Genomic DNA, 23,631 nt, shown 5'->3' on the forward strand with positions numbered 1-23,631 from the left:
ATGGATCAATCATTCTTGTAATCAGCCTCAATAATGAGGCGAGATATTAAAAGGCTTCAAATAAAAATGAGTTATACATTCCTTCAGGATCGTTACTTCACTGCTTTTAAACCGTCAGATAAACAGACACGGCTTGCTCCAAGATCTTCTGAAATTCACAGCAATGTAATTAGCATTGAGACAGTACATCACACTGCAGCCCAAAGGAATCAAAACAGCACGCTGACAGACATGAGGTCACTATCACATGATCGTGCTGCTTCCTGCAGGCAATATTGCTGTTTTGGAATGGAGCAGCCCTTGAACAATGTACAGAATTTTCACTGTTGCATTTCTAATGCACAAGGCTCGTGGCACCCTGTTCGAAGGTAGTATACTTCGGTATCACGGTAGCACAGTGGTTAGCACTGCTGCTTCACAGCTCCAGGGACCTGGGTTCGATTTCCGGCTTGGGTCACTGTCTGTGTGGAGTTTGCACATTCTCCTCGTGTCTGCGTGGGTTTCCTCCGGGTGCTCCGGTTTCCTCCCACAGTCCAAAGATGTGCGGGTTAGGTTGATTGGCCATGCTAAAATTGCCCCTTAGTGTCCTGGGATGCGTAGATTAGAGGGATTAGCGGGTAAATATGTAGGGATATGGGGGTAGGGCCTGGGTGGGATTGTGGTCGGTGCAGACTCGATGGGCCGAATGGCCTCTTTCTGTACTGTAGGGATTCTATGATTTCTATGATTTCTCTTTAAAATCACAGTTCCTCAGATGATTACTCAATCTGTGCCAATATGCAGCAAGACCGAGACAACATTCAAGCTTGGGCTGCTAAGTGGCAAGTAAAATTCACACCACACAAGTGCCAGACAATGATCATCTCCAACAAGTCAAAATTCTCCTTGATATTCTGTGGCATTATCATCACTACATCCCCCATTATCAACATTCTGGGAGGGGTTAGCATTGACCAGAAACTGAACTGGACCAGCCTGTTCGGGTCAATGTATAAATACTGTGGCTACAAGAGCAGGTCAGAGGCTGGAACTTGAATTTTTTTATTCATTCACAGGATGTAAGTGTAACTAACTAGGCCAATATTTATTGCCCATCCCTAATTGCCCTTGAGCTGCCTCCTTGAACCGCTGCATGTGCCATAGGAACACCTACAGTGCTGTTAGGGAGAGTGTTCCAGGATTTTGACCCAGTGACAGTGAAGAAACTGTGATATTGTTTCATGTCAGGATGGTGAGTTACTTGGGGGGAAGCTTGCTGATGGTGGTGTTCCCATGCATCTGCTGCCCTTGTTCTTCCAGTTTGGAAGGCGTTGTTGAAGAAGCTTTAGTCAATTGCTGCAGTGCATCTTGTAGATGGTACACACTGTAGCCACTGTGCATCAGTGGTGGGGGGAATGGATGTTGAAAGTGGTGAATGAGATACTAAATCAGGTGAGCTTCTTTGTTCTTGAGTGTTATTGGAGCTGCACTCAACCAGGCAAGGGGAGAGTATTCCATCACACTCCTGACTTGTGCCTCATAGACAGTGGACAAGCTTTAGGGAGTCAAGAGGTGAGTTATTCACCGCAGGATTCCTAGCCTCTGACTTGCTCTGGTAGCCACAGTATTTATATGGCTAGTCCAGTTGAATTTTTGGTCAATGGAAAATTCCAGGGTGTTGACAGTGGGGAATTCAGCAATGGTAACGCCATTACATGTCAAGGGGAGATGTTTAGATTCTCACTTGTTGGGTGGCATGGTGGCAGCAGTGGTTAGCACTGCTGCCTCATAGCGCCAGGGACCCGGGTTCAATTCCTGCCTCGGGTGTCTGTCTGTGCAGAGTCTGCACGTTCTTCCATGTCTGTGTGGGTTTCCTCCCACAGTCCAAAGATGTGTGGATTAAGTTGATTGGCCAGGCTAAATTGCCCCTCAGTGTCAGGGGACTAGCTCGGGTAAATAGGTGGGGTTATGGGGATAGGGCCTGGGTGGGATTGTGATCAGTGCGGATTCGATGGGCTGAATGGCCTCCTTCTGCACTGTAGGGATTCTATGAAGATGGTCATTGCCTTGCATTTTGTGGCACGAATGTTACTTGGCACTTGTCAGCCCAAGATATTGTCCAGATCTTGTTGCATTTAAACATGGACTACTTCAGTATCTGAGAAGTCACAAATGGTGCTGAACATTGTGCAATGATTGGTGTACATCCCCACTTCTAAATTTATGACAGAGGGAAGATCATTGATGAAACAGTTGAAGATAATTGGAGTTAGGACACTATGCTGAGGAACTCCTGCAGTGATGTCCTGGGACTAAGATGATTGACCTCCAACAACCATCTTCCTTTGCGCTCGGTATAACTCCAACTAGTGGAGAGTTTTCTTCATGATTCCCATTGAGTCCAGTTTTGCTAGGGTTGCTTAATGCTACCTTCTGTCAAATACAACCCGAATGTCAACGGCTGTCACTCTCACTTCACCTCTGCAATTCAGTCCTTTTGTCCATGTTTGAACTAAAGTTCCAATGAGGTCAGGAGCTGAGTGGCCCTGGCAGAACCCAAACTGAGCGTCAGTGATCAGGTTATTGCTGAGGCAGGACCACCTGATAGCACTGTTGATGACACTTTCCATCATTTTGCTGATGGGGATAACTCACCTTCTGACTCCCCAAAGCCTGACGGCAATCTACAAGGCAGAAGTTAGGAATGTGATGGAATTCTCTCCACTTGCATAGATAAATAGGCCTCCAATAACATTCAAGGAGCTTAGCAACATCCAGGACCAGCACCCCACTTGATTGGCATCCCATCCACAACATTCACTTTCTCCACCATTGTTGCAGCAATTTGCACTATCCAGAAGATGCAGTGCAGTAACTCACCAAGGCTCCTCGACGACACCCTCCAAATCTGCAACCTCTACCACTGACAAGGACAAAGCCAGCAGGTACATGGCACAACACCTCCTGCATTTCCCCTCCAATGTCACTCACCATCCTAACTTGAAAATATATCGTCCTTCCTTCAATGTTGCTGGGTTAAAATCTGAGACTCCCTCCATAACAGCACTGTGGGTGTACCTACAAGGGCTGCAGCGGTTCAAGGAGGTGGCTCAATGATACCTTCTCAAGGGCAATTAGGGATGGGCAATAAATACTGGTCTAGTCCGTGATGTCCAAATCCAATGAACAAATTAAAAAGCAATGGCTCTCTCCACACAGCACAGAAACAGGTACCTTCTCAAAAGAAGTGATGATAACAAAATTGTAAGAACAACCATCGCAAGCCCTCTTAATAATGACTTCAGAATGAGACTCATGAAATCTTGGAGAATGCCACCTCTCAGCCAAGGCAGTTGATAAACAAAAGAGACACAAGGAAGCGGATGTGAAGCAAGGAAAGACATTTAGAAAGGTAGATTCTACTGTATCATTAATTGTGGATGATTTCAATGCCATAGTTAGAAAAGAAAATAGGCTCGCTCCCCTATTATACAGCTGAATTTTGCTGTGGCTCTCATGTCATAGGAGTATAGGATCACGAATAGGCCATTCAGCCCTTCAGACATGTTCCAACATTCGATTAGAGAGACCATAGTTAATCTGCTCACAGATCATCTGAAGAAATAAAAGATCAGAAAGCAATAGAAAACATTTCTCAGGATACTAGATATTGCTTGACATTTAGATGGTTTGATTTGGCTGGGGTCGGAACTTGCCACTGGAGTAGTAACTGTCCTTAAGCCCTTGGAGTTGGATGTTAAATTCTCAAGGCTATTTCCTCCGCCCATCTCCAAATTAGTCTTGACCTTCAACCTTGCATTTAGATGGATTCCATTAGTTCACAGATTGAGTTTGTTTGACCATGGAGTCAGTTGAATCATAGAATCCCTACAGTGCAGAAGGAGGCCATTCAGCCCATTGAGTCTGCACTGACCACAATCCCACCCAGGTTCTATCCCCATAATCCCATGCATTTACCCTAGCTGGTCCCCCTGACACTAGGGTCAATTTAGCATGGCCAATCCACCTAACCCGCACATCTTTGGACTGTGGAAGGAAACCGGAGCACCCGGAGGAAACCCATGCAGACACGGGGAGAACGTGCAACCTCTACCAGACAGTGACCCAAGCCGGGAATCGAACATGGATCCCTGGTGCTGCGAGGCAGCAGTGCTAACCACTGTGCCACCGTGTCGCCCCATACACACAAATTTCATCCCTTTGGCAAAATATTTGAATTTCCATAGAATTACATCTTCTCCACTTAGCTAGATAAAGTGACGGTAAGCAGAGGGCAAAAGGTGAATGGAAAATTGAATTTTTCACACACAAAACGACTTTGTAACCCCTTCATAATCACCTCCAGAGTGGTAATGATCTGAAACTCACTGCCTACCAGGATGATGGAAGCAGAGATGATCCATGGTTTCAAAATGGAATTTGATGGAAATAAATTTGTGGGGATAATGGGAGAAAGGGGCGGGAAGGCAGAATGGGACAGATTGGATTGCTCTACAGAGAGCTGACATAGACTCGATGGAAATTAGAAATAGTAAGGAGAAAAAGTCACTGATAGGCGTAGTTTATAGGCCACCAAATAATAACGTCATGTTGGGGCAGGCAATAAATGAAGAAATAACTGATGCATGTAAAAATGGTACGGTAATTATCATGGGGGGCTTTAATCTTCATGTCAATTGGTCAAACCAGGTCGGTCAAGGCAGCCTTGAGGAGGAGTTCATAGAATGTATCCGCGATAGTTTCCTTGAACAATATGTAGTGGAAGCTATGAGGGAGCAAGCTATCCTAGATCTGGTCATGAGTAATGAAACAGGAATAATTAATGGTCTCACAATTAGGGGTCCTCTTGGAAGATGCGATCACAGTGTGGTTGAATTTAAAATACAGATCAACAGTGAGAAGGTAAAATCCAATATCAGTGTCTTGTGCTTAAACAAAGGAGACTACACTGGGATGAGGGAGGAATTGGCTAAGGTAGACTGGGAGCAAAAACTTTTTGGTGGGACAATTGAAGAGCAGTGGAGGACTTTCAAAGTGATCTTTCACAGTGCTCAGCAAAGTATATACCAGTGATGAGGAAAGACTGTAGAACAAGAGATAATCAGCCATGGATATCTAAGGAAATAAAGGAGGGTATCAAACTGAAAGAAAATGCAAAGTGGCAAAGATTAGTGGGAAACTACAGGATTGGGAAATCTTCAAAGGTCAACAGAAAGCCACAAAAAAAACCTGTAAAGAAAAGTAAGATAGATTAGGAGAGTAAACCAGCTCAGAATATAAAAACAGAAAGCAAAAGTTTCTACAAATATAGAAAAAGAGTGGCTAAGGTAAACATTGGTCCTTTAGAGGACGAGAAAGGGGATTTAATAATGGGAAATGAGGAAATGGCCGAGACATTGAACAGGTATTTTGTGTCGGTCTTCACAGTGGAAGACACAAATAACATGTCAAAAATTGATGCCAAGAAGGTTATGGTCGGTGAGGACCTAGAAACGATCATTATCACTAAAGAAGTAGTGTTTGGCAAGCTAATGGGGCTAAAGATAGACAAGTCTCCTGGGCCCAATGGAATGCATTCCAGGGTACTAAAAGAGATGGTGGAGGAAACAGCAAATGCACTAGTGGTAATTTACCAAAATACGCTGGACACTGGGGTGGTTCCCGCAGATTGGAAAACAGAAAGTGTGACGCCACTGTTCAAAAAAGGAGGTAGACAAAAAGTGGGTAACTATAGGCCGGTTAGCTTAACTTCCATAATGGGGAAAATGCTTGAATCTATCATCAAGGAAGAAATAGCAAGACACCTGGATAGAAATTGTCCCATTGGGAAAACATAGCATGGGTTCATAAAAGGCAGGTCATGTTTAACTAATTTAGTGGAATTCTTTGAGGACATTATGCGCGCGGTGGGCAATGGGGAACCTGTGGATGTGGTGTATCTGGATTTGCAGAAGGCATTTGACAAGGTGCTGCACAAAAGACTGCTGCATAAGATGAAGGTGCACGACATTATGGATAATGTATTCGCATGGGTAGAGAATTAGTTAACTAACAGAAAGGAAAGAGTGGGCATAAATGGGTGTTTTTCTGTTTGGTGGTCAGTGACTAGTGGTGTGCCTCAGGAATCAATGTTAGGACCGCAATTGTTTACGATTTACATAGATGATTTGGAGTTGAGGACAAAGTGTAGTGTGTCAAAGTTCACAGATGACACTAAGATGAGTGATAGAGCAAAGTGTGCAGAGGACACTGAACATCTGTAAAGGGATATAGATAGTTTAAGTGAGTGGGCAAGGGTCTGGCAAATAGAGTACAATGTTGGCAAATGTGAGGTCATCCATTTTGGTAGGAATAACAGCAAAATGGATTATTATTTAAATGGGGAAAAATTGCAGCATGCTGCTGTGCAGAGGGACCTGGATGTCCTTGTGCAGGAATCACAAATAGTGGTTTGCAGGTACAGCAGGTAATTAAGAAGGCAAATGGAACTTTGTCCTTCATTGCTAGAGGGATGGAGTTTAAAAACAGGGAGGTTGTGTTGCAGCTGTATAAGGTGCTGGTGAGGCCACACCTGGAGCACGGTGTACAGTTTTGGTCTCCTTATTTGAGAAAGGATATACTGGCACTGGAAGAGGTGCAGAGGAGATTTACTAGGTTAGATTCCAGAGTTGAGAGGGTTGGCTTATGAGGAGAGACTGAGTAGACTGGGACTATACTCATTGGAATTCAGAAGAATGAGGGGGGATCTTATAGAAACATATAAGATTATGAAGGGAATAGATAAGATAGAAGCAGGGAGATTGTTTCCACTGGCAGGTGAAACCAGAACTAGGGGGCATGGCCTCAAAATAAGGGGAAGCAGATTTAGGCTGAGTTGAGGAGGAACTTCTTCACCCAAAGGGTTATGAATCTGTGGAATTTGTGCCCAGTGAAGCAGTTGAGGCTACCACGTTGAACGTTGATAAGGCAAAGATAGATTTTTGAGCAGTAAAGGAATTAAGGGTTATGGTGAGCAGGTAGGTAAGTGGAGCTGAGTCCACAAAAAGGTCAGCCATGATCCTATTGAATGGCGGAGCAGGCTCAAGGGGCCAAATGGCCTACTCCTGCTCCTAGTTCTTATGATGGGCCAAATGGCCTCCTTCTTTGCCATAATGAGCTTTGACTCTAATTGACCTCTCCATAAACTTGTAACAACAACACAGTTGCCTGGATAACGAATGTAATGACAACAATTGCCAACACAACACAACGCCAATGGAATAATTACTCATATAAAATTAAACCAGCCTGTCCTTGTCCTTAAAAAAAAAAGCAAGGGCAAATAACAGGAATTAGACCGCGATTTCAGGGTGTAATCTAACCTGGAAGCTCAGGGGCCGTTAGAAAAGTCCTCATGGTGAACTACCCCCTCGGAGAGAGAGGATGGTTGTCCTGCAATGATTCCAAAGGGTGTTGAAAACAGTTTCGATCCCCGAGTGTTGCCCGGCCAAGATTTGCAGAGTTCGGAACTGCATCACAGCAGAAGTGACACCCAAAACCCAGTGAGATTGAGTGACAAGCCAGGCTTGTCAAGACCACATTTCTGGGCTGGTAGCTTGGCAAAAGAGGGAAGTGGCTTGTTTTTTTTTGTTGAAAAAGCAAAAAAATAGTTTCCCACCCCAGAATGCTACCAACTTATATAAAAGTTTAAAGAAAAGACAAAGGGGAATAATTTGGGGGAAGAGGAGAAACTGACTGGAGAAACTGACTCTGTGGAATGTCTCCTTGGAGACTCTCTCTCGACATTCCGGGAAGTTGACCTGAAACAGACACTCACTGCAATTGCAGGGGAACGGGGCCAGCTAACTAACTGAAACTTCAGCCTGACAAACTTTCTGTGGACGCCGGGGTGGATTCACAGCACTTTGAGGAATGGCAGAGAGAGACAGACCATGGCGACACCGCGAAAAGCAGCAACATTAAAGGACAAAAAGAGAAACCCGCCGCCAGAAACCACCGTGAGGAACAAAAGTCTAAAAGAACAGAAAACAGTACTCAGAAATAAAACGATTCCGTTCCCGTTTTACTCACCCCAAGGAGGCAGACTTTTAATTCTCGAATAGCCATAATCAATTTATGAGGCTTGTGTCATGCTAACTGCCGCCTGGGCTTTACCCAGCTTCATCTATTAAAGAGCGCTGTTTACGCCTTTAACCTTGTCTCACCCCCTCCAAGCAGTCAGTTCCCTCTCAGAGAACGGAAACTATTCTGCAACAACTCTCAACTCCCAACCATCACGTGGTACTCAGGGCTCTCTCTCTCTCAGCCCCTGCTCCCAATCTCAAGTCAAAGTTAAAGAACATCTTTTTCCTTCTGGTTCCCAAGTGGAGCCAATCGAGAGAGAGTTGTCCATCTGCCTTCATTCAAGGTCAGCGTTCAGTGCCCTTGTCAGAAGAAAATTCTGCACACCGACCTCAACCGAATAATCCTTTTAAGTCTAAATTAGGAATGGGGAAAGTTGCCGAAGGGACCAGAGACGTGTAAAGATGAGATGCAAGTCTGTAATTTAACCTTAAAGGAGTTCCCCGTCTTTTGCCAGCGCCCCACAACCACTTTGAAACTCTTTCTGTCAGGTATCGCTGTTCATAAATACCACAGTTGTTCCCAGTTAGGAATCTCTGCTGAATTTTTATATAGTGTTCCCCTTCATCTTATAGTGTTCCCATTCACCTTACCTACTGCCCTTATTATATAAGGTGAATGGGAACACTATCAGTGATGGTGAATAGGAGCAGATGTAGTGATTTGATTTATTATTGTCACATGTATTAGTATACAGTGAAAAGTATAGTTTCTTGCGTGCTATACAGACAAAGCATACTGTTCATAGAGAAGGAAATGAGAGAGTGCAGAATGTAGCGTTACAGTCACAGCTAGGGTGTAGAGAAAGATCAACTTAGTGCGACGTCGGTCCATTCAAAAGTCTGATGGCAGCAGGGAAGAAGCTGTTCTTGAGACGGTTGGTATGTGATCTCAGTCATTTGTTCTGACACAGTCTACCTCCATTAGACATAGGCTTCGCTGTCTAGGCCAGCATTCATTGCCCTTGAGAAAGTGGTGGTGAGCTGCTTTCCTGAACCCCTGCAGTTCATATAGTGTAGGTACACCCACAACGCTGTTCGGGAGGGAGTTCCAGGAATTTGACCCAGTGACAGTGAAGGAACGACAATATATTTCTAAGTAAGGTGGTGTGTGGCTTGGAGGGAAACTTGCAGGTGGTGGTGGTCCCATTTATCTCCTGCCCTTGTCCTTCTGGATCGTAGCGTTTGTGGCTTGGAAGATGCTGTCGAAGAAGCCATGGTGAGTTCCTGCTGTGCATTCTGTAGATAGTACACACTGCTGTCACTGTGAGTCAGTGGTAGAAGGAGTGGATGTGGTGCATTATCCTGGATGGTGTGGAGCTTCTTGAGTGTTGTTGGAGCTTCTTGAGTGTTGTTGGAGCTGCACTCATCCAGGCAAATGGAGAGAATTCCATCACACTTCTGACTTGTGTCTTGTAGATGATGGACAGGTTTTGAGGAGTCAGGAGGTGAGTTACTCACTGCAGGATTGTGGCTCTTGTAGCCACAGTACTTATATGATTAGTCCAGTTCAGTTTCCAACTAATGGTCACCCATAGGATGTTGATAGTGGGGATTCAGTGATGGTAATGCCATTGAACGTTAAGGGTCGATGGTTAGATTCTGTCTTGTTGGAGTTGGTCATTGTCTGGCATTTGTGTGACATGTATGTTACTTGTCACCCCAAGCCTGGATATTGTCCAGGTCTTGCTGCATTTGGACATGGACTGCTTCAGTTTCTGTGTTATAATGTTGCAGATGAAAGATCATTGACCCGAAACATTAACTTTCTTTCTCTCTCCACAGATTCCACCAAACCTGCTGAGTATTTCCAGCATTTTGTTTTCACTTCCAATTTTGAGTATCTCCAGTATTTTGCTTTTGTATTAGTGTTTAATTCGCTGTCACTTCTTTTTCAGCAATAGCCACCTTCGCTCCAATTGGATTTACCTTGTTCATCTTTGTTGCTTTCCATTTCCTTCTTATGTTTGGTCAAGTACCCATCAAAACTCACCTTCACAGCCACATCTCCCCAAAATTATCCAACCCCCCCCAAATAAAATCTTCAAACCCACCTCCACCTTTCCCCAACACTGCATGTGGGGCTGGAATGATGGTGAATACTGTTCAGAGAGAGAGGGGCTGAACACTTTTCAAGGGGGCAAGTGGGATGAACATTGACAGGATGAGGAAGGGGTGAACATTGGCTGAAGGATGGGATCAACATTGGCGGGGGAGGGTGTGGGAGTTTGGCTGAGTGAACGTTGCTGGGGGAGGGGGGTGAACACTGGCAGGGGGTTGGGATGGGTGAATGTTGATCGCGGTGTGAGAGGGCTAAACATTACCTGGGGGATTGGTCAGCATTTTTAGCGATGGGGGGAAAATTGGCAAGAGGTTCAGGGAGCGAACTCTGCCAGGGGAAGGTGGGGGTGAACATTGCCGGGGAAGGGGGTGAACATTGCCGGGGCTGCAGGTGGACATTGCCGGGAGAGGGGGATGAACATTGCCGGGAGAGGGGAGTCAACATTGCCGGGAGAGGGGGGTGGACATTGCCAGGAGAGGGGGATGAACATTGCTGGGAGAGGGGGGTGGACATTGCCAGGAGAGGGGGGTGAACATTGCGAGGAGAGAGGGAGTGAACATTGCCTGGGGTGTGGGTGGACATTGCCGGGAGAGGGGTGGACATTGCCGGGAGAGGGGGGTGAACATTGCCGAGAATGGGGGGTGAACATTGCCGGTGGTGTGGGTGGATATTGCCGGGAGAGGGGGGTGGACATTGCCGGGAGGTGGGGTGGACATTGCCGGGAGAGGGGGGTGAACATTGCCGGAGGAGCAGGTGTGTTGTGGGAAAATCACCACTCGGAGTCAGATTTAAAGATTCAACACGCAGTTTATCGGACAAAGCTTTGGGAGCAGCGCTGGGCTCTCCACAGTGCTCGCAGTCACCTTCTCAATTTTAAAATGGCAGCAGAGCTTCTTTTATACTTTTCAAAGAATCGACAAGTACAAACATTCGCAGTTATCACATCGTTATACATTTCGAAGAGTCGACAAGTACAGACATTAGCAGTTATCACATCGTTTGCCGATTATGCCCCCCTATCAATGACTGATCTCATTAACAAAACTCATTGTTTCGGTTCTGCTTTATCTTAAGCTAAGGTGATCATCTGGACCTCAAGGTCTGGTTTATTTCCTGTAGTATTTAGACAATAACAGGATTTAGCTCGTTGTGCAATGTCTATGCCTAAGTCAGCACATCTTAATGTCTTTCCACAGAGTCCATTTTGTACCAGGTAACCATCTTGTATCTTTTAATTTTGGGATTCCCTCTGGCAGCGTCTCACTTTTACTCCAACAATTCCCCCTTTTGGTCAGGATTATGCTCTAATAATCCGATGGACCAACAAGAGCAGCATCGTGGGTCCGGCAATTGATATACCTGACCCGTAACTAACAGGTCACGCGTTCACAGGTAAACTTCCACCTTCTCGCCCTTTCCTTCATTGTTGTCGTCTTCCTTGGTGTCTTCGGGTGTTCCCATTAGATGTTCTTCTTCGGTGACGACACTGGCCCCTGGCACGATCCGAACCATCATGACTTTACAGCAGACATTAAAACATCCGATAATCAGGCAACAGACAATTATTATTACAATGAGAATAATTAGTCCATGCATTAAATAAGACCCCCAGGATCCCCCCAATAACCATTCGAGCCAACTTGGGACCCCTTCTTGGGACCTTGTCTAAAGTCATCGAGCTGCTTTCTTATGTCATTAATGGCTTGGGTGATGTTGTAAGATTCATCTGTAACATGCGTTATACATTTGTCTCCTATTATTGTGCATCCTCCCCCCTGTTGGGCTAACTGATAATCTACGGCATAGCGGGTCTGCTGCGTGTATAATCTTAGTTCAGCCAGTTCTTGGTTGACAGCCTCCAGTGCCTTTGATGTGCTGTTTCCCAGAATGGTTAATCCACAGATAAGATGGTTTCTATTTTTGGCAGTAATTCCTCCTGCTGCTCCCCCCAGAGACAGGGTCCCAATGAACCCGTAGCCAAGTGACGATCCCAGTGTGACCGGGACTTCCCAATCGGCACAGAATTCCTTGCTGATGGCCCGGGTCACTATCTTTCTCCGGGTATGCCCTTTTTGAGGGCATGGAACAGTGAGTGGTCCTATTGTTCCTACTGCAAAAAGGATCGGGAGGGTTGGTGTTGCCATTGTGAAGGTGCCGTTGAGAAGGAACACAAATCCCTTCTTGGCTCAGTAACATTTAATATCCTGGTTATTGGTCTGTATATGCCACCAATTGCTCGGTTCACTTGACTTTCCACTCGATCCTACCAATTGGTAAGTATCAAACGGGTATGTCCATGTGGCTGAGCTGACATGAGTCCCATTACACTGACCACAAATGAGTTGCCTCCCCGTGGTCATGTTCAGGCATCTTTGCTCATTACAGGTACAAGTAAACTGGCCTCTGTTTACCCAACAGCGCCGACGAGCTCACTGTGTCTGTACACAGGAAACATTCTTGGGGACCAAGGCATATCCACACCCCCATCCTTGCCCCGAGAAGCAAAGCGGGTAGCTTGTATCGTCTGAGCATACTCTCCCTCCCACTCCCTGGAGTCCCCTACACACAGGATCTGTGGAGTTTATTAGTTCCACACATCTTCCCTGTATACCCCGAGGTATCCGCCGTATATAAGTCATGGGGGGTCCACCCAGGGGTGGCCACAAATAGAGCCTCTACAGATCGGGCTAGCGGGTAACACACGGTTCGATTACCGTGTAAATGTACATGAGCCTTGTAGAATAAGTTATCTTCAAGTCCTGTCAATCTTACAACCGTGACAACATAGAGTGATGCAATTATATACGCTATCTTAGACATGCTCGCAACAGGCAAGTATTAATCTTATTACTCTATATTAACAACTTTCCAAAGGCTGTATTGCCAACCTGAACGCTTCAGTTAATCTTGCTTGTAGCTGTCACCTGTTTTGGGGAAAGCACTCTGATCATTTTATGGCTTACTTGTTAATATCACTCATTCATTTCTTTGTATAATTTCAGCTGGGTCCAATGTTTCCATACACCTTTCCCCCTTATGTCCAGACAGGCACAGGTATCTCCACTAATTATGACCTCATATGGCCCATTCCACTTTGGTGCAAACCCTGGTTTTTCAGGTAATGTTTTTACCATGACGCGACTTCCCGCTGTTGGGACAGGGAGCATTTCAAGCTCTCTCTGTGCATCTCTTTCTTCCTGATTATCCTTTACTAATTTACGCATCCCTTTTAGTTGGGCGCTTAGTTCCAAAACATATTGTTTAATTTTGTCTTTTAGTGGGCCTACATCGGCCCCACCTGTTATGATGCTTTCTGGTAATTGCATCGCCCTTCCTGTCATTAGTTCATAAGGGGTTAATCCGGTTGTCCGGTTTGTCGTGGCTCTTAACCTCATTAATATAGTAGGTAATACTTCTGTCCACATTTTTCCTGACGTTTGCATGGCCTTGGCCAGGACATCCTTAAGGGTTCTGTTCATGCGTTCCACCATTCCAGAACTCTGCGGGTGGTAAAGGATGTGGAATTTTTGTATTACTCCCATCAGTTGGCACACTGTTTTTACCACCTTTCCGGTGAAGTGCGTCCCTTGATCCGAATCAATTTGTATGGGTATTCCCCATCTTGGGATTACCTCCTCCGCCAATATTCTAGCCACCGTGGTAGCAGTACAATTTCTGGTAGGGAACGCTTGTACCCACCTGGTAAACTGGTCTATGACAACCAAACAATAGGTTTTGCCGTGGGTTTGCGGTAGTGGCCCTGTGAAATCTATTTGCAGATGTTCCCAGGGCCCCTTTGGTCGGGGCTGGTGTCCCATCTTAATTTTTATGGGTCGACCGGGGTTGTATTGCGCGCATGTCACACATCGGTGACAATGTCGGGCTATGTCCCTTCCCATCCCTTTCCACCGCCATTCTTTTCCTATACTAGTTGCCATGGCCTCTCTTCCCGCATGTGAGAGTCCATGATGTAGTTCCAAGAGGGTGTTTTGTATGCACTCCGGCGCCATTACCTTGTCATTGCATCTCCAAATGTTATCAGTCCCTCTGCTCGCTCCTTGTGCTTCCCATTACCCTTTTCCTCTTCCGAGGTATCTTCGTGTAAGTCCCGAATATCTATTTCGTCTCCTGTCTGGCCCGTTACTGCTATTGGCAGCTCGCCAACTACCACCTGTTCTAACGCTAATTGCGCTGCTCTATCTGCGGCTTGGTTCCCTTTGTATTTTAACCAATTGGGGTTTTCCTTTTCTGGTTCCTTCTAATGTGCTTTGATTTTTATTACTGCCGCTTCTCGGGGTTTTTCACTGGCCTTTAGTAATGCCTCGATCCTGGTGTTTAATAGGAGTTCCTCCCGTGGTTACAAACCCCCTCCTACCCCATGCAGTCATATAATCGTGTATTACCCCGAATGCGTACCTACTATCGGAATATATATTTACCGTCTTTCCTTCAGACAATTCTAGTGCCTTTGTGAGTGCCACTAGTTCCGCCACCTGCGCGGATAGACCTCCGTCAATTCTTTCTGACCTCCGTCAATTCCGTCAATTCCAATCTGTCATTTATTACTGCCCACTCTGTCCGGGGTGATCCTTCCACGTATTTACGTGAGCCATCTACAAAAAGGGTCTCTTCAGCTGTTGCTGAAGGTACATCCTTTACCCTACCTTCCTCTACATCCATATCTACGTCTCCACAGTTATGTGGTTCTCCTGTATCCAAAATTCTTTCTGCTGGGTTATCTCCTGTATCCCTTACTATTATAATTGATTTGCTGGGAGGTAGGAAGACGGCTTCCCATTTGGCCCTTCTCATGTTCGAGAAGGACCTTAACTTTCCTGTATTTAGCATTTCCACCAAGGTGTGTTTGGTGTGGAGGATTATGTTTCCTGTCATTACTATCGGTTTGCTAACCTTTACGGACCAGGCGGCGCAATCTAAGGCGGCTCTGCACCTCGGCAGTCCGGTTACTACCGGCCCTTCTGCTGTTGAATAGTAACCTATGGGTCTCCGTTTATTGCCATGATCTTGCGTTACTGCTGCAGAGTAGAACCCTCCTTCGTTATTACAGTGTATGTGGAAATCTTTATTGGAATCTGGTAGTTCCAGTCCGTGGGCTGATATCAGTTCTGCCTTTAACTTATTATAGGCCTCTTCTTGCTCAGGTCCCCATTCTATGGAGTTTAAAGCTGGCTTTCCCCCTTTAACTAGTCTCTGTATAGGCTCTGCCAATTTTGCGAATTCCGGGATAAAACTTCAGCTATAATTAAACAGCCCTAGCACCTTCCTGACTCCTCTTACGGTGACTGGCCACGGCATTTGTTGTACTGCCTTCTTTCGGTCTGTTGGCATCTCTTTAAGCCTTTGTGATATTAAGTGTCCTAGGTACAGGACTTGTGCTTTCCCGGTTTGTGCCTTTTTGGGGCTCACCTTTAACCCTGCGGTTTTCAGTTCATTCAACACTAGGTATAGTGCTCCCTGATGTCCTGACTTAGATTCTGAGGCTATTAATATATCATCCACGTATTTTAGAATCGTGCTACCCTTTGGTAGTTCTACCCTGTTCAGGATGTCACTCATTACTCGATGGGAGGTGGCGGGGCTATTGTGGAATCCCTGTGGGAGGCGAGTCCAAGTGTACTGTTTGTCTCCCACTGTAAATGCGAATTTTTCTTGGGATTCGGGATCCAAGGGTAGGGACCAGAATCCATTGGCTATATCTAATACGGTAAAGATTTTATACTCCGGTGACAATCCATTCAGGATTGTCGAGGGGCTTGCGACAATGGGGTGCAATTTGGGCGTGACTTTATTGAGGGCAGTGTAGAACATAGAACATAGAACATTACAGCGCAGAACAGGCCCTTCGGCCCACGATGTTGCACCGACCAGTTAAAAAAAAAACTGTGACCCTCCAACCTAAACCAATTTCTTTTCGTCCATGAACCTATCTACGGATCTCTTAAACGCCCCCAAACTAGGCGCATTTACTACTGATGCTGGCAGGGCATTCCAATCCCTCACCACCCTCTGGGTAAAGAACCTACCCCTGACATCGGTTCTATAACTACCCCCCCTCAATTTAAAGCCATGCCCCCTCGTGCTGGATTTTTCCATCAGAGGAAAAAGGCTATCACTATCCACCCTATCTAAACCTCTAATCATCTTATATGTTTCAATAAGATCCCCTCTTAGCCGCCGCCTTTCCAGCGAAAACAATCCCAAATCCCTCAGCCTCTCCTCATAGGATCTCCCCTCCATACCAGGCAACATCCTGGTAAACCTCCTCTGCACCCTCTCCAAAGCCTCCACATCCTTCCTGTAATGTGGGGACCAGAACTGCACACAGTACTCCAAGTGCGGCCGCACCAGAGTTGTGTACAGTTGCAACATAACGCTACGACTCCTAAATTCAATCCCCCTACCAATAAACGCCAAGACACCATATGCCTTCTTAACAACCTTATCTACTTGATTCCCAACTTTCAGGGATCTATGCACACATACACCTAGATCCCTCTGCTCCTCCACACTATTCAAAGTCCTCCCGTTAGCCCTATACTCAACACATCTGTTATTCCTACCAAAGTGAATTACCTCACACTTCTCCGCATTAAACTCCATCCGCCACCTCCCGGCCCAACTTTGCAACCTGTCTAAGTCTTCCTGCAGACTACGACACCCTTCCTCACTGTCTACCACACCACCGACTTTGGTGTCATCAGCAAATTTGCTAATCCACCCAACTATACCCTCATCCAGATCATTAATAAATATTACAAACAGCAGTGGCCCCAAAACAGATCCCTGAGGTACACCACTTGTAACCGCACTCCATGATGAATATTTACTATCAACCACCACCCTCTGTTTCCTATCCGCTAGCCAATTCCTGATCCAATTTCCTAGATCACCCCCAATCCCATACATCTGCATTTTCTGCAGAAGCCTACCATGGTGAACCTTATCAAACGCCTTACTAAAATCCATATATACCACGTCCACTGTAGTCTATTGTGAGTCTGTAACTTCCGTCGGGTTTGCTCACTGGCCAAAGAGGGGAGTTAGTGGTACTCGTAGATTCCCTCAGGATTCCTTTCTCCACTAACCCTTTAACTATTTCTACTACAGCTGCCTTTGCTTCCGGTTTTATCGGGTACTGTCGATGGGGCTTATGCTCCGGTCTGGGCACCTTTATCGGGTCAGTTTTGGTTAGGCCAGTGTCTAATTTCGTTTCGGCCCATACTCCGGGGACAGAGGCACAGATGGCTCCAAACCCCTTTGTTTCTAGTCGCCAATCTCTGGTGGTGGCTGTGGCCACCTTGATAGTCTCGAGGTGACTCGTGAGTTTTCCCATTCCCGTTTTCCGACCGTCCCGTTTCAGCCAGATTAGCGCTCCCTCCCCACAGTCAATCAAAATTTCATTAAATCATTTCCCATTATTGTACCCTCGTTATTTTTACATACATAGAATCTCATAGGTATATACAAATTATTTATTTCTACTGACGTGGTCTCGCTCAGGTAGGCGGGTGTTTTGTTCCCTCCTATCCCTGTTAGATAAATCATCCTACTTGTAGTGGGTAAGGAAAGGTCAGTGACAGATATGGATGCTCCTGTGTCCTGTTCACATTGCCTGCCCCCTACCAGTGCAGACACATAGATCCTTCCCTCCTTCTTACCCTTATGAATGGGGGCTGCAGGCCGTCAGCCTTGCTGACCTCGGAGGTTCCTTAGTTCCTCCAATTCTGCTGTGGACATGGATCGGGGTGGGGGTCTTCCATGTTTGTCCCAACATATTGCTTCCGTGTGTCCATTTTTATTACAATAATTACAATGTCTCCCACTGTTTCCAAATTTATTTCCTTTCCTTGGGACCTGGCACTCCTTTGCAAAGTGCCCTTGTCGGCCACAATTGTGACAGGTCAGTTTGGGCTTAGTCCCGCTACCGTAGGCGGCTACTCTTTTCTGTTTTATCTTCGTCTGAGATTTCTCCTCCCCCCATTCGTGTACGCCGCTAGCCCATTCCACCAGTTCATCATAATCCTGGGACATGATCACTCCCATTTTTAAGATGGTTTGGTGGGCGCTGGAAAGCCCATCCTTGAAAACTTGAATAAAGGCTCGATCCCCGCGGCCTGGGTTTCCTTGCCCTGAGCATTCCTGGTCTACTTGGAACAACCGTTCCCCATATTCAGAAGCTCCTTCCCCCTTTTGTTGCTTGGTCGTTGTGATTTTACTCCATTTAGTAGGGGCATTTCCTAAAACTCTCTGGACTTCCGTTTTAAACAGGGCGTAGGGTGCCTGTTGGGCATCTATTTCTGCTGTTAGGGCTACCGCATGCATCCAATGCCTCCCACTGTAGTCTTGTGCTGGGGGAATGGCGGGCCCTCCGGCTACCTGCCTCCATTTATCCGCTGGAAATGCGGCCCTAACCAATTGGTGTATATCCCTTAAGTGCAGTTGGTGTCCGACCCAAACCGTATCTAATTCTGCCCAAAATTTCGTATTTGCGCTTCTAGGTTGTAGTTTACTCAGGGAGGCCATCATCTGTTGTCTTTCGCCCGGGGTAAATGGTTTGTAATGTGCTGTTGGCTGCACGTCCGTTCCCCCCCAGGTTACTGGCGCCAAGTTGTGTTCTAGCGCTTCCCCTTCCTCTGGAGGGGCGGTTGGTCACTGTTGTGTGGACTCATAAGGGGGCAGAGGAACAGTTTCCCCTCCCCATTGATTCTCCTCTCATACTCGATTCCTTTTCTCCAATTCCCTTACTCTAGATTCTAATTTTATCCTTATCTTCGTTCCACTTTTTAGTGGAAGCGACTACTTGTCCAATTAGTCCAGCTAATTGATGTACTAATAATACCCCTGCCTTTTTTGTTTTGTCTTTCTTTTCCCCATCTACCCACTTTCTCTGTTGTTCTAAGGTCTGAGAAACATCCCAGCCATCCCTTTGCATCTTCTTAATCAACGAGTGTCTGTCTGTCATATTGATGCACTGTCAATCGAGCCGAGACTAGCTGTGAGCAAGACAAATAGGCTTTTATTAGCAAGAACTTGGAGCCATCCCTGTTGGTGATCTGGTCTGAACTGAGAGCAAGGGGGAGGAGCCACCGCCTTTATACCCAGACCAGGGGGAAGAGACTTGGGCGGAACCGACAGGGATGTACCACATATACAGGTACTGAGAAATACTAACTACGGTGGTTAACCACTACAGATAACATATAACAGTGGTTTACCACACATATATTTATCAATAAGGGAGCCCGCAGGTCCCCACTTAGTTTCCTTACCTGCCATAAGAACATAAGAACATAAGAAATAGGAGCAGGAGTAGGTCATCTAGCCCCTCGAGCCTGCCCCGCCATTCAATAAGCTGATCTGAAGTGGATCAGTTCCACTTACCCGCCTGATCCCTACAACCCCTAATTCCCCTACCGATCAGGAATCCATCTATCCGTGATTTAAACATATTCAACGAGGTAGCCTCCACCACTTCAGTGGGCAGAGAATTCCAGAGATTCACCACCCTCTGAGAGAAGAAGTTCCTCCTCAACTCTGTCCTTGCAGACTTCTACACCCCGGCCACGATTACCTCCTCAGCAACGTGTTTTCTCCACCGGAGTTCCCCTTGTTGGGGTTTCTATTTATACTCACAGCCACGATTACGTCCTCGGCAACGTGTTTCCTCCACCAGAGTCCAGCTCTAGGTCAGGGTGATCAGTTCCTTACCGCACCGCTTTACAACGTGACAGACAAGTACACAAACTTTTATGCAAACAGACGGCAAGCTCTGCGTTTGTTCGCCAGTACAGAGTTTGATGCTAAATGACCTTTATCACTTGTGCTTCATGATCCTAAGTGCCTTGGTGCCTCTACGCCCAATTCAGGGTCCTGACCTTCACGAGGGGGATTTCCCCTCTTAACAATCGGTCTAAGGCTGCGCGTTTGAGACAGGCACTTCCTTGTCCTTAGTCGATCAGCACAAGCAATCAATTCCTGTTTCTATCCAATAGTCCCATAAATTCCCCTAATTTTCACCCATTTTTAACTGCATCGTTGGCTCAGTCTGACTCCCACAGTTCAATAATCTCTACTCCAGTTCGCCGATCGAGGCCAACCGATCAACTCACCAGCAGTGAGATCCTTGCCGACTACACCAATTTGTTGTGGGCAAATCACCACTCGGAGTCAGATTTAAAGATTCAACACGCAGTTTATCGGACAAAGCTTTGGGAGAAGCACAGGGCTCTCCGCAGTGCACGCAGTCACCTTCTCAATTTTAAAATGGCAGCTGAGCTTCTTTTATACTTTTCAAAGAATCGACAAGTACAGACATTCGCAGTTATCACATCGTTATACATTTTGAAGAGTCGACAAGTACAGACATTAGCAGTTATCACATCGTTAGCCGATTATGCCCCCCTATCAACGACTGATCTCATTAACAAAACTCATTGTTTCGGTTCTGCTTTATCTTAAGCTAAGGTGATCATCTGGACCTCAAGGTCTGGTTTATTTCCTGTAGTAATTAGACAATAACAGGATTTAGCTCGTTGTGCAATGTCTATGCCTAAGTCAGCACATCTTAATGTCTTTCCACAGAGTCCATTTTGTACCAGGTAACCATCTTGTATCTTTTAATTTTGGGATTCCCTCTGGCAGCGTCTCACTTTTACTCCAACAGGGTGGACATTGCCGGGAGAGGGGGTGAGCATCGCCAGGGGAGGGGGGTGGATATTGCTGGGAGAGGAGCGTGAACATTGCCGGGGGTGCGGGTGGACATTGCCGGGAGAGGGGGGTGGACATTGCTGGGAGAGGGGGGTGAACATTGCCGGGAGAGGGGGGTGGACATTGCCAGGAGAGGGGGGTGAACATTGTCAGGGGTGCGGGTGGACATTGCCGAGAGAGGGGGGGTGAACATTGCCAGGAGAGGGGGGTGAACATTGCCGGGAGAGGGGGGAGGACATTGCCGGGAGAGAGGGGTGAACATTGCCGGGAGAGGGGGGTGAACATTGCCGGGAGAGGGGGGTGAACATTGCCGGGAGAGAGGGGTGAACATTGCCGGGGATGCGGGTGGACATTGCCGGGAGAGAGGGGTGAGCACTGTTGGAGAATGGGAAGACATTGCCCAGGGAAGGCATGAACATTGTTAGGGGTGTGGGTGGACATTGCCGGGAGAGGGGGGTGGACATTGCCGGGAGAGGGGGGAGGACATTGCCGGGAGAGGGGGGTGGACATTGCCGGGAGAGGGGGGTGAACATTGCCGGGAGAGGGGGGAGGACATTGCCGGGAGAGGGGGGTGGACATTGCCGGGAGAGGGGGGTGAACATTGCCGGGAGAGGGGGGAGGACATTGCCGGGAGAGGGGGGTGAACATTGCCGGGAGAGAGGGGTGAACATTGCTGGGAGAGAGGGGTGAACATTGCCGGGAGAGAGGGGTGAACATTGCCGGGAGAGGGGGGTGAACATTGCCGGGAGAGAGGGGTGAACATTGCCGGGAGAGAGGGGTGAACATTGCCGGGAGGGAGGGGTGAACATTGCCGAGAGAGGAGGGTGAATATTGCCGGGGATGTGGGTGGGCATTGCCGGGAGAGAGGGTGAACACTGTTAGAGAATGGGAGGACATTGCCCAGGGAGGGCATGAACATTGTTAGAGGTGCGGGTGGACATTGCCGGGAGAGGGGGTGAACATTGCTGGGGGAGGGCGGTGTTACACCTTTCTGGGGGTCGGGGTGAATGATTTGAACATTGCTGGGGGTACGGTCGTGCGTTCAAATTCCATCTGATTTACTTGAGAGTTTCACTGGTTTGAAAGCTGCTATGAAATACTCTAAGTTAATCCATGTAAAAATTAGGGTAAAAAAGGAGAAAACATCCGAATTCTTTCTACTTCTGGCCATTTGACCCCACTGTCATTGGAATCACTGAGCAATGTGAGCAGGATAAACCTGACAATTGGAAGTTTATACTTCCCAGGTAAGAACCACAGACGTTCGCACATTTGGACTTCCTCAGGATCTAGACACATCAGCAAGGTAATTTGAATCAGAGGCTCCCGATATCAGGAGATTTGGGACAATATCACTAATACACAACAGATCTGTCAATATCTGAAAACAAAACAGGTTTGTAATCAAAGTATAGATGAGCAGAACTGGATATGGACCTCGCTAGTAAACCATGTAGTTCAGACAAATGATGCAAAGAGAAGCTCTAAGTAGATGAGAGAGAAAATATAAACATATGTTGATGGGGTGAGATGAAGTCACTTGGGACAATGTTTGTCTGGAGCATAAACACTGGCATAAAATGGTCTGTTTCTGAACTGTAGACTCAATACATTTCTATGTAACTGGATACTGGAAAATAAATAAGCTGTTTTATTCAAAACCAAGGAGAGAGAGCAGACAGAAATAAATAGTCAGGCATGCGAATTAAGATTATCTGTTAGATGCTAAAGTCTTCACATGATCATTGTTACATATTAGTCCATTTGCTGTATATCTTATTGATCTCTAAGTAATGCAGAGATGACTTTAGTTCTAAATCCAAACAATTTATTTACAGAACTTTAAAACATCTCAGAACTTACAAGATTTCTAACACTCACGTGTTCACAGCTCAGAGCGTAAAACTTTTCTGGAACTTTCTACAGGTTTCCTTAGCTCTCTAGCTCCACCCACAGGCTTAAGCTCTCAAGCAGTGTCCAAGGATCAGTTACCAAACTCGCATAATGAAATACAGATGTAACAAACTATCTAAATCAGCACTATCAATACCATACACACTCCATCTCCTCCGAAATAAAATTTGCTACAGTTACCTTTTCTGCAACATGTCTATTTCCAGCTCCTATTTATGTCCCCTATGTCGTGGCTCTGCACCAAATCAACCTCCAAATAGAATTCTGTTTCATTATCATTTTTCCTGCTCAGAATCTTTCTTGGTGCCACCTACATTCATTTTAACTTTACACAGACCCTTCTTTGTTGACCTCACCTCACAAATAAACCGTGCCTATTAATAAATACCATCCTTCAGATTGACATAGCCAAAGGTGTTGTGTGAAGCTGGCGATCTGAGATTGATGAGGTGTTGCAGTAGCAGCTTCTACATCAATAAACACAGAACTGTTCTGAAGCAGAGGGTCAGTCTGTGAGTTTCTCCAGTATGTGGCTTCTGGCATGGACTGGATCTTCATCAATTCTTTAGTCTTTCAGATTAAATGTGTTCCCGAATCATAGAATCCCTACAGTGCAGGAAGAGGCCATTTGGCGCATCAAGGCTGCACCGACCACAATCCCACCCAGGCCCTACCCCCATAACCCCATGTATTTACCTCGCTAATCCCCCTGACACTAAGCGACAATCTAGCATGGCCAATCCACCTAACCTTTACACCTTTGGACTTTGGGAAGAAACTGGAGCACCCGGAGGAAACCCACGCAGC

The 23,631-nt window shown here is 46.4% G+C and overlaps 1 protein-coding gene across 1 annotated transcript in view; it reads right to left on the reverse strand.

Annotated features, from left to right (window-relative positions):
- The window catches only part of LOC144495584 (ras-related protein Rab-31-like), an 89,210-nt gene extending 80,976 nt beyond the window's left edge, over positions 1–8,234 (reverse strand). The window contains exon 1 of the mRNA XM_078215719.1: positions 8,071–8,234. Coding sequence (XP_078071845.1) covers positions 8,071–8,106 — 36 coding nt within the window. The 5' untranslated portion in view covers positions 8,107–8,234. The remainder of the gene's footprint in view (positions 1–8,070) is intronic.
- Positions 8,235–23,631: the final 15,397 nt, after the last annotated feature.

This window comes from Mustelus asterias, chromosome 7, assembly GCF_964213995.1.
Source record: "Mustelus asterias chromosome 7, sMusAst1.hap1.1, whole genome shotgun sequence".
NCBI classification, from domain to species: Eukaryota; Metazoa; Chordata; class Chondrichthyes; order Carcharhiniformes; family Triakidae; genus Mustelus; species Mustelus asterias.